The sequence below is a fragment of the Myripristis murdjan genome, chromosome 24, assembly GCF_902150065.1.
Source record: "Myripristis murdjan chromosome 24, fMyrMur1.1, whole genome shotgun sequence".
Lineage (NCBI taxonomy): Eukaryota > Metazoa > Chordata > Actinopteri > Holocentriformes > Holocentridae > Myripristis > Myripristis murdjan.
The window spans coordinates 10,284,549-10,304,678 of record NC_044003.1 but is presented as its reverse complement, the minus strand read 5'-3'; the positions used below and the strand labels follow the sequence as shown (position 1 = coordinate 10,304,678).

General features: G+C 39.4%; 1 protein-coding gene across 1 annotated transcript in view; it reads left to right on the top strand.

Moving 5' to 3' along the window:
- The first annotated feature begins 1,395 nt into the window (after window positions 1-1,395).
- The window catches only part of slc16a10 (solute carrier family 16 member 10), a 42,447-nt gene continuing 23,712 nt past the window's right edge, over window positions 1,396-20,130 (top strand). Inside the window, exon 1 of the mRNA XM_030047928.1 lies at window positions 1,396-1,778. Coding sequence (XP_029903788.1) covers window positions 1,442-1,778 — 337 coding nt within the window. The 5' untranslated portion in view covers window positions 1,396-1,441. The remainder of the gene's footprint in view (window positions 1,779-20,130) is intronic.

The window sequence follows — 20,130 nt, the reverse complement described above, 5'->3', positions numbered from 1 at the left end:
AATTAATGTTTGATGTTGTACAGTCAAACATTTTCTAAGAGTAGTTGCAAATTTTTATTCCACTTTAACAAATTTGTCTATGAAGTGCCACAAGAGGTCGCTGTTTGATAGCTGTTCTCAGACATCTTCAGATTCCCATATCCTACATCAATTATCTGACTTAGTTGATGGGCATAAGTAGAGGTTACCTTGAGTGTGAAAACCATTAATTTTCCAGATTACATGCATAAAATCGTAATCCACAGAATCACATGAGCTCAGCAATGTGATTATTTAGACTCAACTCGCTTTTATCAAGTTGTGATAAGTCTAATGTTTGGCTGTCCATATACAGTATAAATTCAAGAAATAAATCCCATGCACTCTATTCATTCTGTCCTAAATTATATACATAAAATCCTGTGTGTGGAACAGAAGTAACTGTAATAGCTACTGATTTTGTAGCCAGGTTGCTGAGGTACAATTAATGAAACAAAATTACTTCAATTCATTAGGAGGTTTTATTATTATTATTATTATTATTATTATTATTATTATTTTATTAAATTGGCTATTAATATTAAATCGCCATGGAAAAGATGACTTTAAGCTTTGTATATACATTTTGTAGTGGGTGGCACCTGAAAATGAGTTTACAGGCATCTTACTATACCTAAGAATATGTTATAATATCTGTGTAATAACTACAGCATCTATCTATCTATATGAGGCTGTGATCTTTTAATGGGACAATAATGCTTTTCTGAGAGTATATTTATCTTGTTGCTGGTGTCTGTCTGGCACATCATTCACATCAAGTGCACGATATAGTTTTACCAACATGTTTATCTACCACGTCACTGTTTATTCCATATATGTATCTTGCTATATCTTTCTGTTTATCTATTATATTTGACAGTTGGAATAAGGGAAGTGAGGTGTTTCCTGTTATAGATGAGAGCGATTTTTTTTTGTATTTTTTTTTTTTTTTTTTTTTTTTTTTTTTTAAGGGAGGTTGGAGGGGGAGCATATTTGATCCTTGCAATGAATGTGTGCATGCTCTAAGGCAATATCGCATCTGTAGCTCAATGCCTCATGTGTGAACCAATCAACTTAAGCCCCGCCTCCCGGCACTGTCTATTTATACTATATTGCAACACCAGCTTTTGACAGCTACAGTAGGAATAGACAGGCAACGCTATTACCACGACCACTGCACCTAAATGGATGCAACTTCTACATAACATTTCAAACACAGACCTGCATTTTCTTGGACAACAATCTGCATTTTCCTTTTTTGCCTTCTCACCATAATTTAAAATCAGTGCGCGGTGCACCTGGTGAAATTTGCTGCAGGTTTCTGTGTCTTTCTTTTTCTTTTTCCTTTCCTTTTCTTTTTCTTTTTCTTTCTTTTTTTTTGGGGAGAGGGTTTAAACATAACCCTGACAAGATTCATACAACAATGACAGAAGGTACCAACATGACAGAGAGTGATGCGGCGGGGAAGGATGTGGTGGACGCCGTGCCGGCGAGGGAGAAGCGGCAGGAGGAGGAGGCGGAGGCGGAGGAGGAGAAGAAGGAGAACGGGGAGAGCAAAGGAGCCGAGGTGGCAGCACAGGGAGCCGATGAGGACGCCGAGTTTGTGCACCCCGAAGGCGGCTGGGGGTGGCTGGTCATGCTGTCCGCCATGTGGTGCAACGGGTCGGTGTTTGGGATTCAAAACGCCTTCGGCATCCTCTTCCTCTCCCTCCTGCGGGAGTTTGGCTCCGAGCACGACCAAGACCTCCGCTTCAAGACAGGTGAGTTGGGGGAACAGGCTAAGAGATGGCCCCCCATACTTGACACACTCCTGGCCATATAAGTCAGATAGGTGTCACAGTAGTGCCAAAACTGACCCAAAATACACCAAGTGTCCCTTTCAAGTGTATATTTCTGGATGCGTTTGCCATAACAAATAGATAAAATACATTTTTACTGTCCCAAAATGTGCACCGTATACCCAGTAACTCGGTTAATAAGCTAGTACTGTTTTGCCCAAGGACACTTCGACAAAAAACTCATGACAGTGTTTAGGGGAACCGAAATTGAACCGAAAAGTCATCAATACATTTCATGACCCAAACACCATGAAAAAATAGCGTTTTGGGTTATTTTTTTAAAAAATCATTAAACAGGCTGTAATATGTGGGATATTTTGTTTTTGACGGTTAGGGCGAACGTTAGCCTGCCGTTAGCCAACTTACTGTACATACTGTAAGTTCAGCTAACGTCTTCCTAGTGAGTGAGTTTAAATCGCACCGAAATGTATGATTGTTACCTTAAAACAAATAATTGGATTTCAAACGGGGTTTCAGCATTAAATGGGGATGTTATACTCGATGCTTTCTCCTTCTCCTTAATTTGAACCGCTCAGAAAAGCAAGAGAGCTCTGCGGTGCAGAAGTTGTCACCGGTTGTCATGCTTTTAGTGAATGAGCCACTGAACACAGTGGGGTATTATGCGTGTGGTGGTGTGTGGCACATTACTTTAATTATCTTAAAGTCAATTACCTGCTCATGTCCCATTCACAACGAGGGAATTTATGTCATGAACCAGACCTACTGTGAATGTGGAGCTCTACTGTATTTTGTGAGTTTGTCACAGAGGGGAAAATATGTCAAAACAGAGGAGAGAAGAAGCAGAGATGCATGTGTTGTATTAATACTTTGTTTTAGTACAATCTCAAGGCCTTTCAAGAGACCCCCTTTTTCCTTGGTTGTTATAATTACCCCCTTTCTTTGCCTTTGACCTGATGAGAGGGCCACATAGGGGCAATTGACATGCATGATCACATGGTCTGAGAGTTTTCCTCCTCTTTCATTATTTCTTTATTTCTGTTTCAAATTTATGAAATCATGAATTGCAGAGGCTTTCAAAGTAGACCAATGCTGTTAGTTTCAGAGTCAGATTGAAAAAATAATTTATGAAAGCACACGCTTTTCTCTGTCTTTTTCCCCGTCTGTGACGCCTTACCTCATGAATAATGACCATGTGAAGCTCCACTGTGATTTTAACCACCTGTTGCTGGTTCCAGTGTGAAGAAATACATCTGCATGGAAAACTTTTTTCCCCCCTCTTTTGATGTCATGACACAAACGGTTTAGGGATGTACTGCATGTCGACTAGATAGCTGCTCTTGCATGGAGAGAGGGTAAAGGTGCGAGGTTGCAAGGTGATAGAGTCTACCTTTTCCCCTGCGATTACCTGAGCATGTGCAATTTTCTCATTCTATCCTAGTCATATCTCGGGTTTCTACTTTCAAGGACAAACACCACTGAAACAGACCAGCTGTAGCTGCCAAAGCAGCCAGGAATATGATGAAACTTTAAAGGGGCATTAAGTAACTGATGACTCCAGCTGACCTCTGTTGGTGACCAGTGAAAATTGCAACAACACTGATGGGTCTCGGTCAGAGAATTTTGATTGGTTTTGGGGCTGATGTGGGCGGAGTCTGATGTCAGACCATAGCTATATATGGCGAAGATGGCAAAAAAGGCAGTAAACACTCCATATAATCCCAGAAAAACAAACAAGCAAACAAACAAACAAAAACAGTTAAGCGGAAGAAAGGTATATGAGTTTTTTTTTTTTATAAAGATTGAACTCTGAGGTAAAACTCCGCTGTAAAACACATTAACACTATCTAATCACAGGGACTGGTGACTTTTTATTTTATTTCATTTATTTATTCATTTACTTAGACTGGTAATTCTTTTTCTTTTCTTTTTTTGTTAGTTATTTAGTTAATTCATTGGTTAGTTATTAGGTTAAATAAAAATTCTCCCGCAGCATTAGTTAACTACATAACCAAAAAAAACAATGTTCTGCCTAGATTCTGTTCTTTCAGCCATCTGCTGCTGGAAGAGGCATAAATACACAAAGCACCATAAAACGTGCAATATACTGCACTGTATCAACACAATAGGTCATGTAGCCTTTTAATAAAAGTTATGCTACTAAACTTGTCACTGAACCCCATTTTGTTCATGCATAACCACATTAATTGGAGCAGTTTACTGGGTGAGATATAAAATTATTACAGCCAAACTTTTCAGCCTCAGGCATCAAAACATTCCAGCCAGTAACATTTCTTGGGAAAAGCCAGATTGCTCAAGAGTAGTAAAAAGTCAAATAAATAAGTCGATGGAAATCCATGGTGCATGCTTGACCATTCACCCATGTGTTTCTGGCTTTATAATGGAGTTTAACACCTCACATCCCTTTGAGCTGCAGTGGCCTGTATTGATAAACACATTCAAGTCACATTTTCAGAACAGGAATGTGTAAGGTAAGCTAACAGTATTTTTACTCGATATTTATTATTTGATTGTTCACAATATACAGCTTCTAACATAAGGATTAATCTGAATGTAGTTTCATATAAAATAAATTTTGTTTTTGGGTAACTGTCCTCTACAAAAGGCCTATGTGTTTCTGGCCTACCTATCATACAGTACAGTGTTGCTGTATAGTTAGGCTAGGTTTGTTAGTGCTTTTTCTGACATGGGCGTAAACACTCTCTCACACTGACCAGAGTTCACCGACTCTCTTCCTCAGTGAGTTATGTCCCACCCTACATGAAGCTGAGACAACTGCACAGAAGTGTGGGGAGGAGGGGGACTGGACAGCTGGACTCAAATCTGTCTTCTGCAACTCTCACCAAGAATTTAAGCGGAATAGACACTGGGCTTTCTGTTTTTCAGGAGTAATATCAGGACATCGGGCACAGTATTCCACACTCAAGATAAAAGTGCACCGTGTACTAACAGCGTAAATCGATAATGAGAATACTTATCTGGCTGTCTCTAAGCTAGTCATGTCTTAGGTCGGTATTTTTCAGCAATTAAAACTCACCATGGGTGTTCTCATCATAAAAAAGTAGCCAAAAGTCTGTGTAAAAACATCAGTGAATACAGTAGCCATTTTTTAGTCATTTTGTCTGATCTAGAGTACAACAACAGAAGAAGCCCCAATTTTGACTGAACCCAGCCTTGGAGTTTGTGTGGACCTGATGAAATTAGTTTTACTACAGCTGTGTTGTGGCATTTTGGGGTGTCAGGATTAGTCAGCACAATGTTTGAGTCAATTTAGTTGAGATCCAATCAATTCCAGCAGTCAAGTTAAGTCAAGTCAAGTCAAGTCTAAATTCAGAAAATAGGTAAAAGGACTGCAGATTGTCTCTCTGGTAGGAGTCTCACACACCAGAGAGACACTGATTATTTAAACACAAATAATCAGTTTTGTTGCCTGTGTCCCCATCTCATTCTTGACTGAGGTCGGCTGCCTTCCTGATCCTCTCAGGTCACTACAGCTATTTGGATGGATGGGAGAGGCAGCCCTGAAAGCTAACTTCACTGGTTTAGCCTACCTAGGCTAAAATAAGCAGCCAGAATATTTCAGGATACTTCAGGTAATGTTACACACTAGGAAAGCCAACCACTGACTTTCCTCCGTGCGCTTTGTCATGACCTTGGTAAGCTGATAGAGACTGGTCATACAGTTCAACTGAATTGTACTAATTCTCTTACTCATGTTTCATTTCTACATGAAGTGAAACTGCGATAAAAAAATGTAACAATCAGACAGTTTTAGAATGTGATTATCTCTTGCACTATGACTGTCATGCTCATTTGCATAATGCAAAGTTTATTCGCTGTATCTCAGGTCTGGTTTGCATCGCCTCTAATTCTGTCATGGTATGTACACTCAGTTACCCACTTCTCATAGACAATGAATGAAGGCGGAAGAAACCACATCTGGTGTGCAATGACCATTAGGGCCTTTTTCCCAGCCTCCACTCTTCCTCTGTAACCTGGGTTGAGGATTACATCATTGTGCCTTAAGTTCAGCTGTCATCCTCCCTCGACGTCCCCCATAGTGTAGCTGTTCATGCTTAATTTAGGGAGAAATGTTACTCACTAAGGCAGAATGCCAAGGGTTTCTGGTCACTTGGGTCGTGGCATTGCACTTACCCAGATTATATTACATGCTGTGTCACTGGGTATGTTTCACTTGCTGCACATTAAGTAGGAACATTAAGCTCAGGCTTTTGTTTTCGTTCGAGGCCTGCCGACAGTGGCCAAAATACTTTCAACTGTATAGTATGACTTCACTACCCAAGTATGAGTCTTGGCTGTGCACTCAAGAGTGTAATAGCAAGGATATCAGGATTTCTCCTGATGTGTGTATGTAAAATCTCGATAAACGGCCCTAGTAATCTTTGACCAGTTTCACACAGCTTGTTCAGGTCAAGTGGAATAAAGTCAAGTAAACTTCCACAGCTCCTTTGACAACAAGAACACAAGACAGATTTAACAAGGGTAATAAAAGCAAGGGGTAGGTCAAGTATACTACACGCTTGAGGAAATAATGCCAGAGCTTTGTGTGTGTACATTTGTGCCTTCATATGTAGGTATTCATGCGCAATCACGTGCACGTGTGAGTGCATATGAACGGGCAGAGGTTTCCACAGGAGACATAATTTATGTCCTGTGATGCAATGCAGCTCGTGGAACATGGAGTGAAAGCTTTTCTACACATGACTTAGCCATATTACAGCTAACGCCACTGAACTGATGTTACACACTGATGTTGGACACTAAATATGTATAAAGTTTGCATTTGGATTTGAAGCTCTGTCTCTTCCCAGTGTCGCTGACAATAATAGTACATTTCCTGTTAAGCCTTGTTTTTCCTCCATGGATCCAACTTCTGACGTGAGCATGCATTCATTTGGGTGTTTTTCCAAACATGGTCTCCTGTTCCCAGAGAAAAAGGCAAAGTCCTGGTTGAATCAAGGTGATCATCACTCCTCTGTCGTGAGAGGGGGAGGAGAGGATGATTAATCAGCAGATCGGGATGTTTGGACGTTGGACACTAGGGTAGAGGAAGTGTCAGGAAAAGCAGACGTGGTGAGGGAGGCATGTCGCCATGCCAGGCAGGATGAGAGGATCTTGAACCAGAAAGACTCGATAAACAAATAAATCACCTTAATAGGATCCCTTTCCTTCCGCTAGAGGTATTTTTGTCCTTGAGAGATCGACAGACATATATAGATCTGGAATGATGCGGCTAGATGAGATCATAATAAATTCAATTAGAGTTTTGCAGAAAGAGTTTTTAAATGCACTTTGATTTGATTAGCTTCATAGATGAGACTTAAAATTGGGAAAATAATTCAATTGTCTGTTTTTTATGACATCTGAAACAAGTTCAGGAATTTTCAAATGATGAAGTGTCCTTTACAGGCACGTGCTCAGCCCAGAACAGGACAATTTAGAAGGTGTAGATGTAATTTCTACAATCAATATACCTTGTTTCAGAAATGAGTAAGGGTGTAAAACCAAACTGTAAAAAAAAACAACAACAACAAAAAAAATCGTTTAATACACAATAGACCCAACAAAGTTCTCATCAGCGATCGCTGGACCTCCAGGGCGATTGAGAATTACCTGTTCATTACATTTTGAACTTAAACTGAAACTTATTTTTATGTTTATTTTAAATAGTCTAAGCAGCACTTTTGTCTTTGAAAGAATATTTGTTGGCTTCATATATTGTTATCAAATCTATGAATGAAAACAATTTGCAAATAAAACAAAATACAGAGAACATTGCAAATGGTCATTTTTTTTCTATCCCTAATATACAAAACAAACAACCGAAACTGTGACCCAAAAATCGCAGTACAAACCAAACCTTGGATTTCTTGAACCGTTACACCCTTACACATGGGTGTTCTTTTGACAAATTGACATTGTTTTATTGCACTAAGTAGCTTAGTGTGTATCAAATACAATACTGAAATAATTTCTCAGGATTGACATTTTACTTTGACAAACGGTCACGGCATTCAAGACAGGAACTACCCACTGTGTCTTGGCCGAGGACATGACCTCGTGTATCTGCAGACGACATACTCAGTTTATCTTGAACCCACAGTTTCCCTTCCATCCAGCCTTGCAGTGCAGGCACAAACTGCTGGCCTCCGTCTGCACCTATAGACCTATAGGGGAAATGTGGTATGCGCTGACATGGTAACTGAATCTACCTCGAACAGACCCAGAATGGCTCCAGGGGAGTTTGAGACATTCAGGGTTAAAAATAAAAAGCCCAACTGAGAATAAATGGAGATGGGCGCTGTTGAAGCTAATGTTTCAGCATGTTTCTCAGGACAGGACGGGTGCCTAATATGCAGACTCCCATATGAAGAGATTGTATGATAGGCTTTTGATGTCCTTTGCACATGGGTGGCACTTTATCTTAAACCTCACAGTTGTAAAATGGTTGCGGCTGGCACTTGTGTGCTTTAGATATGGGGGGAATAGTGACTTTTTTTTTTAAAGGCAAGTGACCATATATGGTGAGAAAACAAGCTGAGGCGTTCAATTTCTGGAGGTATTACCAGAAATTGAAATGACTGACATAGGCTTATGCTGCCAAGAATGGAGCACTGTATGCTGGCAATACACTATACTCTGTATGTCAGCTCCTGCTTTCAGTAAGGTGTAAAATAACAGTTTGGTTCACTCAGTGGTTGTTATATATTTGATACTTTTAGATATTCTGAGGAGTCAGTTTGTTTTGTGGATGAGTCGGTTCAGTGAACATGGGGAAATTCAAGGGACACAGTTATAACAGTAAAAACAAACTGTGAAAACAATATCGAATAAACATGTTGCATAATAAAAGGAGATAAGACAGGTCAAATTTACAGATTAACAGTGGTCCACTTGCATATCTATGCTGTTAAAGTATAGTTGTAGGTCATTAATAAGCCCAATGATTTTGTACCTATGTTTTTTAGGCTCTGTTCAATGTGGAAACCTGTACAGTATGTACTAGATATTTCTGGCAGAGTTTAGTTTGAGAATTCACGTGTGCCTGTGAATTTGAGATGCAGAGGGTCTACACATTGAAAACCCATTTGAGCTCCACAAGTAGTGAGATGTAACAGACGACATACCAGTAGACAGGCTGCAACATGTCTTATCCTTTGATCTTCACACTCAGGTGCTGGGATAATGATAAAGCAGGGGTGTGTTAATTTGTGCTTGTGTGGCATTCTAGTAAGGTGCTTTATCTGATACAGGACATAGATAAATGTCAGAGTCAGTCAAGGTACTAATAGCATTTTATGAGAAACTTTATTAGTGTGAACCCAATAAAAAAGGTCAGATGCGAAGAGTTAGGCCTATAGGAGAGAATTAACTACTTTTAGCCTATAGTCTTAGTCTTATGGATTCAGACAGTTCAGATCCGCAGGTGATCAGCATGGGTGAGGGACAAGAATTTGTCACTCACAGCAGGTAAAGACGTCATGGCATTTGAAATTCCTTCAGAAATTAAAATCTGTTGGGAGTCCCATTTTAATTGAATTAGTATGGTCCATGTGTGCCCTTTCGCTTTGGAGACCAATAGTGGAGAATGCACTTGGCCATCGTCTAAGCCGTCCCAGTGGAAACACATTATAAAACCACATGATGCCTTTTCACTTTGCTAGCTGAGAGGGGTGAAAACATATATTGATTACTACATATTTTTCTGCACCAAAACCACCACTTAAATGATTGCAAAGATCACTAAAACTGGACAATTAGATGTTAACAGTTAGACTATCACGGATACTCTCACTGATATATGCAACTGTACTCCATGACTGCAGTGGACTGCGATGATCAACACTTTTTGAATTTCATTCCCTCACTCCTTTGCTCCCCTCTCTCCTTCTGTTTTACTTCTTGTTGTTGTTAATTATGTTGTTTAATGCTATTTGTCTGTCATGCCACTTAATTTTGAATATTTGAATGTCTGCATTTATATTTTGTCCCCATTACACAAAAAGCTACAAATTTAATCTTTAATATTAGATATAGATTCTGGGCTAATTCTGGGCTAATTTGCCTCTCTCAGTGGCCCAGACTTTGGAAAAAGCGATGTAAAACACACACACAAACACACCAAAAGACTTCTGTCTGTCCACTGACATCAGTGTCACAACTATAGTATTAAAACATTTGGAAAACTTATAGAACACCCATAAATACACCTAATAGAATTTTTAGGTTATATGTAAAAAATTAATTGACTGATATTCAGTCACCAATAGAGCTACTGCTCCACTGCGTATAACGAACCATGTCTGAAACCCAAATTGTGTTTACAGCTATTACTACTATTACATTACTCTCAATGACAAACTAACTGTAAGGCAGTTTAAACTGTAAGAAAAGACCTGTTCTTTGTGAACTTCTGTTGCCAAGCACATTTCTATCTCAGCAGGACTTCTAAAATGTTTTACCTTGGTTTTTTCACTTCAGTGGCAAGCTTCCATTTCAGACCAACTCTATCTGAGACCCCATGGCTCAAGCCCAAGTCTGCTGGTCAAGAAAAGATCCAGCATATTTATTCCAATGAAAACCTAATGGTCCTATTTAGTGTCCACACCTGTTCCATTATTGCATTATCAACATTGACAAAAGACTGTACCCGCAGTTTATTTGCCTTCCTTTAATCAGAACACTTGTATTGGTATTAGGAGTTTTGTACAAGGGTTGCTGGGACAAAATGCCATAAAATAAGCTTATGTGTATCAATGTGGGGCTCCTTTGCATGAAATTGTTTGGGAACCCCAACTGTAATCCCCCACTTGGTTTTGAACACACTATTTCTTATCTTTTCATGAGGCAAGCTGTCTCATACATGTCTCGGGGCTGATAGAGGCTTTGGTGCTGACTAGCCACTTGTTGGTAACCCTCCTCCCAAAACTCTACCTCACATAAGTCTGTCCCAATGCCAGAGATAATGAATGCAGAGCTGGGAAACTGAGAGCCTTAATCATCCAATCACAGCACAAAATGTTGGGGCGGGGAGGTCCAGCCCACGGTTCGGCCCCCCTGCTAGGTCAGTGGCCTTCACATCTGTGTAATGGATTCTGGTTCCCAAGGAGTGCCAGATGGGTTATTCCAAGGCAACATGCCATAAAAGCCATTCACCCACCGACTAATGTTAGATAAGCCATAAAAGACCTTTTAACCATTCGGGCAGAAGCCTGAAAGTCCCTCATCGTACTGTTTTGATGAATCTAGAGTAACCTGAACTGTTTATTGATGTCCGTGTGAATAACAAGGGCTCACTTTACTATATTATGACCGAATGTTGCTGTTTTTCCCTCTTAGTATGTCAGCAAAACATTATGGGTAGCTAGAAAGATGAAACTAACAAAACATGTTTTGTCTTCAGAGGTGAACCTGACACGTGTTGACAACAACTGAGTTTAACAGTTGAATTGAAAATATTGTTTTAGTATTGCTACCTGTGAGGTTCCTCTATGCTTTGAGTGATAGAGGCTGCTGTGATGGAGGCTCTGGTGGTTGTGAATGTAGAAGGTGTGAGGTGCCCATGGTGCCTGCCTGAAGCCTGTGTGCTGTATTTGACCATGACTGCCTATAGACTCAGACTACTGACTCCACTGGTGCCTGGCAGTGAGTGTCCTTTGATTAGTAAGCACAGTATAGGAGTTGGGCCACTGACAAGCCACTGATTGGATGGAGTTTGACCCAGCTCTGCCAACATTAGATACAATTTAGTGTGGTCTCAGTGCTGTTGCCGAAAACCCACCAACATGAAAAATGACCCTGACATTGGTGCGATTGTGCAACAGTCGCAATGTTTGTAATTCTTGGAAACATTAACAAGAGAGAATACACTCCACCTTGTTGCCATTGGTTTATTCTTTCCCTGTCATCAGTAAAAGACAAATGAAATGAGTGGGGCAACACGAGGGATCATGATGCACGTTTTTGATAATGCCACACCCTGGCGCAGAGTTCATCCCCCCGGCTATGCAGTACCTACAAATGTTGTCTCTCTCCACTTGCTTTAAAGCAGGATCCAAGGTACACACTTTGCTTTTTGTTTTGCCTCATTTTGACTGTTAGTTTAATGAGAACAGCATGGTACAAACACTGCCAGTGTCTGGGGTTTGATTCCCGTCATGGACACTATCCACACCAAAAATATATATATTCACTTATGATACTGTAAGGCACTTTAAATGCAAGTGTCCACCAAATGATCCCATGTAAAAGCGTGAATTGAATACAGTCCTGCAAGGAATGATCTCTCCAATGGTCCCCTCAAAGTTATACAGCAATATCACTTTCTGTGTATCCGAACCATTATCCTGGGCTTTACCCCACACAGACCAACATTCCTGCTTTGTTTTCAGAGTTGACGTTCACAACCTATGTCTATGGTCCCCTTGGTTTGAATTCAGCATTTTATGTGTGGTTGCTAACTATATATACGCACTACACAGTTTAAGAGACAAGAGTGAGGAGAACTAAGCAGTAACATATTGTTCCTAAAAGTTCTTTGGATACCCAAGTTAATATTTGACAGGAGATTTGATCTCTGGCACATGTAAGCTTGAGTTTGAGTTTAGGTGAAGGTTGTTGAGCGATAAAGCATAGAGCATGTAAACACACTGGAGGCAGAGCGATACTTCAATGGCACGAGCTACAGAGGACCAATTGTTTGGCCCCCTCCTATGAAGAGCTGGAAAACACCAGTAAATGATGGTTTAAAGCTCTCTAATAAGAATCTTTTACTGGGTTAGTATAACTAATGAGACTGATTGAAAGAGACATTAAAGTTGTGAATCTCTCCTTCTGCAACCAGTTTGATACATGTGTCAGTAGCGAATCAACAGCTGTACCTAAGACACATTCTAAGCACCTAACAATATGAGTCAGAATGATTTTAATTCAACCCTGTGTAGACAGGGATGGGTGATATGGAAAAAAAAAATCAAATATAACAATTTTTTTTTTTTTTACCAAATACCTTGATATTGATATTGTGATGATTTGTAGGGACGACTATTGATGCTTTCACAAAATATTTACACAGTGAGATTTTTGATGAACAGTCACTAGTGATGTGGATATGATGACCAAGCAGGTAGAAGCAAATAACAGACCAGCTCCAACAGTCTAATAAGTTCAGAAAATTGCATCCCTTTACTGTAATGCAGTCACTCTGGCTGACATAGCTGAGATGTGAAGCTGAAAGTGATCCTGTATGATACAATATGATACCATATGATGCAAAATGATGTAATACAATAAGATGTGATACAGGGCAATACCATACAATATGATATGCAATATGATACAATATAAATCAATGCCAATATGCTATGATACAATATGATATAATAGGATATGCTACGATACAATTCGGTATGATGGAGTAAGATGTGATGTAGTATGACAAAGTTTTTTGGAAATAAGTTATTAGCTTTATTGTGCGTTGTTCTGTCATTCTTGACAACTGTTATAAATGGTTGTTGAAATATAGCAAATTATGGTACTATGCTGTACCATACTAAAGAATAACATGGCCCAACACAACTCTTGTTGTTGATAAAAATAAGATCCAATCCAATACACGGTGAGGAAGTGGTCAATAAAAAGATGGATAAAATATAAGCTCCAGTTGATCATAGACCATAAACAGAAACCAACTTTATTTCCACTAAAGAATTATTTATCTTTTTCCCACCTTCAAATACTAGCGTCTTTCCCAGCGTACCGTCTATCGATTTTGCTTGCTTAGATGTGTAATGTTAGTAAAGATTAAAGTGCTCAGCAAATAAAAACTTGGATAAACTGAATTTTGGTGGGTTTTCTCTGAACACTGTCCCTCAATATATTGCATTACAAGAACAACGTATTACACCGGGGGAAATTGAGTTTGTAATGGACCACTCAGGACACAATGCTCATCGTACATCAAACTGAGCCACATGCAAAACAACACAGACAAGTTAACAAGATTCACAGTTCAATCAATTTGGTCTGGCTGTTTATGAGCATGGAAAGACTGGTGCTGAGGTATATAATGCACAATGCAGTTTATGAAACAACATTCCCATCATTAGCTGGCGCATTATCAGTCAATGATCATGAACAGGTCAGAGGAGAGTTTTTGCTTGAGTTTGCTTTTAGTGTGGTTTTGATGGCTTTATTTTTTCTATTTATTTTAATTTGAATGTGTTTTGTCGTCTCAGAACAGGTGTTTTGTATATGATTGCAACAGATATTGTGTAATACAGACACTAATAACCCATGAATCAAAATTATTTTAAAATATAATTGTAATGATTTTTTCAGTTAGCATTTAGTAAAAATGTCATTCTCTTTTTACATGAAGCTAAACATTTTATGCATTCACATTTTATTTTAGTCTGTTTTAAAAGTAGACAATAATTTTAGTTTATTTTTGCCATTTCATTCTAATTTCAGACTCTGACATTTTTAGCACCTTGTTTTCTTTTTTTAGATTTACTTTTGCTGTATGATAATATCTATACTTGTGATATACTTGTGATATACCTGTGTCTGTTCTATACCCCGTGCTCCGCTTGCACCTCTGTAGCCGCTTGTATCTCTGAACTGATGTCACTGGCAAATTGACCATAACATCTCATTATTTGATTAGCACACTAACCAAGGTGAATTGAGAGAGGCTCTCTCTGTGATGTGGAAACTGCTGCAGAGCTGCTGTATTTTTTTTATATTTTTGATTTTGTGACACCTCTGGCTGTGTACATAATCAAATTATTTCTGCGTCCTTAGCAGCTCACTTGAATGAACATTGGCTGGAGTTCCCATCTGGATGTGTCCTGAGATTACCCAGCTCCACCATATTTCATTGGTTGGAAAGGGTCTCCCTATTAGGAAACACCAATAGGATCCCCCCAAAAGCTGAATTATTTAAGCCTATTTGTTAGTTAAGCTTTTAATTATCTTTTTTAAATTATTATTAAAGTGTTCACTCTTGGCATCTGTTCAGTTACCAGTTTGAAAGGTTTACTCTGTGGAGCTGACATTACTTTCTCTGTCTCATGACGTGAAAACCAGTGAGACGGGTGATTTTGGAGATTGATGGTAAAGATCAGAGGCATGTTTAAACTGTGGCCTGGCACCATTTCTATACTACACATTGAAAAGGGGTGGATGTAATGCTTCCCCAATCACCAACGGTCCTGCACACACCACCCCTCTCTCTTGCCTCTGACAGCTCCTACTGAACGAAGACCATATGGACCTTTTGCATCCACTCTAATGAGAAGCTATTCCAAATATGCTTTAATGTGTGTTTTTTTCTATGTATATTCAGTAACCATAAACGTCTACCTTTATATTCCTCTCTCTTCTCTCTCTGTGGTGTGATGGCAGAGGAACATGAGCTGGAATTTGAGATGATTTTTTTTTTTTTTCATAACCTATACAGACCATTGCTTCTAAGTGCCTGTAGCAGCTTCCCCCCACTGGAGCCTCCTATCGAAGAGTGCAGTATAGAAAGCTTCCAGCTGGGGTTTGTGGCAGATGGAGTCACAGTTGTGATGTTGCATGCTTCATTCAAGCCCAGATGTGTGAGTGTAGTGTCTCTAGCAGTGGCCCTGATGTAGTGGTGTGAATCTTTGTCTTGACAGACTAATTTCAACCAAAGATTCACCAGTTGGTGATTCTGTTAAGGGATTATTTTTGTGCCGCCAGGAGAGTGAGAGCCGCGAGTGTAGGCATCATGTTTTCAGGTTTTTGGTACGTCTGTACGTGCGTATGTATGTCTGAACGGCCATACATCTGTGCCATTCACCTTGACTCACCTTGACTCCATGACACAAAAATTTACAAAACCATGCATTTATTTTCAATAGGCTAGACTTTGGTAATGGTATTGTCACAGGTTTTAGCGAAAAATCATTCAGACAGCCGTAGGTCATCCAGGATGCTGCTGCCAGAGTTCTCGCTAACACCAAAAAAGTGGAGCATATTACACCAGTGCTTAAATCACTGCACTTACTTCCTCTATGTGTGAAAAGATAGATTTTAAAATCCTATTACTGGTCTGTAAAGCACTAAATGGCCTCAGGCCTCAATACATCTCTGATTTACTTGAACATTATGAAGCAGACCCCTCAGGTCATTCAGGACCAGTTTACTCAGTGTTCCCAGGATCAAAACCAATCAACGTGAAGTAGCATTTAGCTTCATGTTCCCCACCTGTGGAGCAAGCTTCCTGAATACCTGAAGTCTGCTGAAACTGTCAGCTCATTTAAATCAGGGCTTAAAATATTAGGCTATTGTTTACTGCAGCTTCCCAGTAAATTAAATATGTTTTCCTATTTATTTGCTTGTTTTGGGGTTTTTTTTCTGTTTTTATTGTCTTAACCTAACCCTAACCCTCTATAAAGCACTTTTAATTGCCTTGTGTCTGACTTGTGCTATATGAGTAATCTTGCCTAGCCTTGCACCATACCTCAACACAAGATAACACCAAGCTGCATCTCTTTACAATGCTTAGTTCTGGAGATATTGTCCAAATTGGAATTTTGACCTAAAGGTGACTTTGACCTTTGATCTAGATACTCCCAAGATTTAATCAGCTCATCCTTCACTCATTACCAGTTGCAATTCATATTATACCGTTAGATTTAAGAGTTGCAAATGATTTGATTCCATTTCATTTTGATTCAGGCTGAAGTGCAAGCGATTAATCTGATTTATTTCTTTTACCAGGTCGAAGACGCAGGTCATTGGACAGAGTTTATCCATGCATCAAATGAATCATTATGGATGGCACTGGTTTTGAGAAGTATTGCACAAGACTGTTATGTGGACTATTATTAGCGATATTTAATGATTGATTTCTGTTGATTCCACATCAATGCAATTTGTCAAGTAAAAATTCCAACCTAAGTGAAGTCACCTGATATTCACTATGCAGTGCAAATGAATTTCACACAACAGACATAATACAACCCCTACATGACACTGTGCTAATAGGACTGATACGTAATTCCATCTGTAAATTCAATGACAAATTTGTATGGCATACAAAAACCACAGTCTATCCTAAGATTAAACAGATTGATGCAGTTTAAAAAGTGGGAACTCTAGGAAAAACTGTGGGAAAGCCTACATGTTGTGGAATTATTGATTTATTGAATAAAGGTTGAGACCAAGATCTTTGTGTAAAGTTTATTCTTGCAAGAAGGTCAGTCAATCTACAGAGTGTAAAGACAGTCTGTAGAGTGAAGACAAGGCTCTGCCATTGACAAAAGTAGTTATTGTTTCTGTAAGTGAAGTATTTCACTTCTGTCCATCGTGTGAATAAATGTTACATGATGCATGTCTGCAGCCTTGAAACAATTTTGTACACTAACAGGATGACTACAGGAAGATTTTCTCAGCTGGTAGTTGGTGTGTGTGGAATCTTTGTCACACAATGTACAGAAACTATGATATTTGTATTTTCCATTACACGTTATAATTAACTTAATTGTAACTTAATTGATCATTTTAAAAAAACAGCTGTCTCTTACTACATGTAAACCGATACAGTCTATAGACACTCAGCTGGAGCTGCTACAGTTTGCCCCTTTGATGGGCAAACTTCTGTCTTTTTCCTCCATGCAGTAGTAATTCAGACTCGATTAGCTGTGCTTGGTGTATGTTTTACAGGGCAAAATACCGAGATAGAACAGGATGAAATTGTGTCTGGTTTGGATCTGATTTGGAGTTGAACTGGACTAAAATCATGGTCATGCAACAGTAATAATTACGCTGCCTTACATTGTAAATGTAAGTGGATTGAGGCAACTCCATGTGTTTCCAGTGTAGGTTCTCATGTTTCAGGATTTCTAGTAATAATTCAGAATAAGGGAGGCCGCTCCTCTAGTATAAAAAATAACGCTTGATTTAAAGAAATAGTGTAAAAAACTAGTTGGTTTGTATTGGAAACAAAAGATCATTTCTCAAAACCCAATTTTGAGTCTCAGTTCTAGATTAAATGAGTGCAGATTTTTTTTTTTTTTTTTACTTGCAGCGTTACCTCCTCCTGTTGACCTAATCCTGTCTGAATAGGGCTTAATTATGAATATAATTGCTGGTCAGGATCTGTAGTAAAGGTGTAACTGGGGCTTTTCTTATTAAGGCTTGACTGGTTCAGTGTACCACCAAGGTGCTCAGGCTGAATGCTGCAATAATTGGCTTTGTTTCAAATGAATTTTTCCTGTGACCCAAAAACAGATATTAATTTTTTTTAAACTTTCACCTCCTTTTACTTTTCTCTAACTCTCTTGTCACTAGCAATGTAAGTCTTGTTGCCTTAGCAACACATGCCTTGACTTGCATTCGAGTTCAGCATTGACTTTGGCTCTTCTTGAAACAGAAAACCCTCTGTCCTATCATACCAGCCAAGGTTATACATTTTCACAAATAAATCTATACATCTTGTCAAGTGATGAAAATTTCAGGGCAGTGAATGGTCTTCTGTGGAGACGCTACAGCCCTTGTGATTGTTACTCCAGTGCCCTCAGGGGGGGACATTAGTAATGAGTCTCAGCTATGTGCCAAACATGTTCAGCTTAACATAGGCTACAGCTTGTAAACCCATTAACCCTGCTGGAGGAGAGTATGCAGTCCATTCCCCTTGGTAGTGTTTTTTCATCGACAGAGACAGTAGGAGAGAGAGAGACAGAGAGGAGAGAGAGAAAGTTTTGGCGGGATTTGATCCAAGATGAACTCTACACCAACTTCCACCTCATCACTGGCCATAGCTGCGCCTTTGTACTGGGTATGACTTGGGTCAATACAACTTACTTCCCTTTTCTATTTCTCTTTCTGTCTGCTGTCTGTCTCTCTTTCGACAAATTCCTCTTTGACAAAGGAATTTGTGCTTTGCTTTGTGGGACTTCGGGCTTAACCATGTGTTCAGTACAGTGCAGTCCACTTCCCGACCCCGGGTCACTGGGTCTAAAATTAGTCTGTGTGATAGTAATGCGAGCTGGCTGGTGACGCTGCTGGGTGGAGGCGCTGCTGCAGCGGTTCGGCTCAGTGTGCCGCTCCGTCATTACCTCTGCCTGTGGAGATCCAGCGAGCCTGGATCCTGTCCTGGTACAACTGTGTTTCCGTCCAGCACGGGATGGGCCAGAGGTGCGGGCAGCCCTGTGGGAGGTACTGGACCTGCGCCAATTTGTCAACATCAAGCAGCTCAGCCTTGTCAGGTCAAACCCAAAAGCACTGACAGAAGAGGAGGCTCTGTGGATGCTGCAGCAGACTGAGCTCTAAATCTGTCTTTGCAGCTGTTGCTCAATTGTACATCACCATGAAAACTGCAGTTCTGCTTCAGAATTTGTATTATCTTTAGTAACATTAAATAACAGGTTACTGGACATGTACTGGACTTGTAACATTTATATGAAGCCTCTGTGGAATTCAGATTTCATAAGCTGCACGTGCAAGAAATTTAACTACTGCAAAGCTACTCTCGACAGATTTTTTTTAAAAGTGAGCAATTTTTTTGAAAGCAATTTTTTATATATATAAAAAAATACGTTTCAATTTGGAGACATTACACACCAATGATTCAACCTATACTCAGTTTGTTAAAACTTTTCCATTTACCATTATAAACACACTTCTCAGGAAAGACCTACCCACAGCTGGCACATGTGGGATTGTTATGCTGGATTTTCACTGGCGACACTAATTCTGAATTATCCATTTATTTGTTTATTTATTTTTTGGTTACTTTTTTGATGCTTATTTGTGAAAATGAAAGAATAATTGTTGTGATCCAGTGGCACCCTAAAACAAAAAAAAGGATTTTATCATCAGTTGTAACCTACTCATACATAGCGTTGCATACCACTGTAGGCGACCCCCACCTTCCAAAACCCACTGCCAAAAAAATCTGTCTCACTGCCAGATAGCTATTTCACTGTGATAAAGTTGCAAAAGGTCAATTATCTTAAAGATTAAAATCAGGAATGTCCCTGTTGATTAAATTTGATGGTTTACATAAAATAAGTATTTTTTAACAAGACGTTCTCATGCTTACCTATCGTGATCCCTCATTGGTTGCTCTGTATACTACTACAACTATCAGAGTTTGCAAGGGGCTTTACACAGAGAAAGGGACAAAGGTACAATCAGTTAAAAGTCTGCTCATGAAAATGTTTTTTGAGACTTTGACAAGCAGTGACAGATTCATCTGTCATAAGAGTGGCATAATACCAAATGCGAAGTGACTGGATGA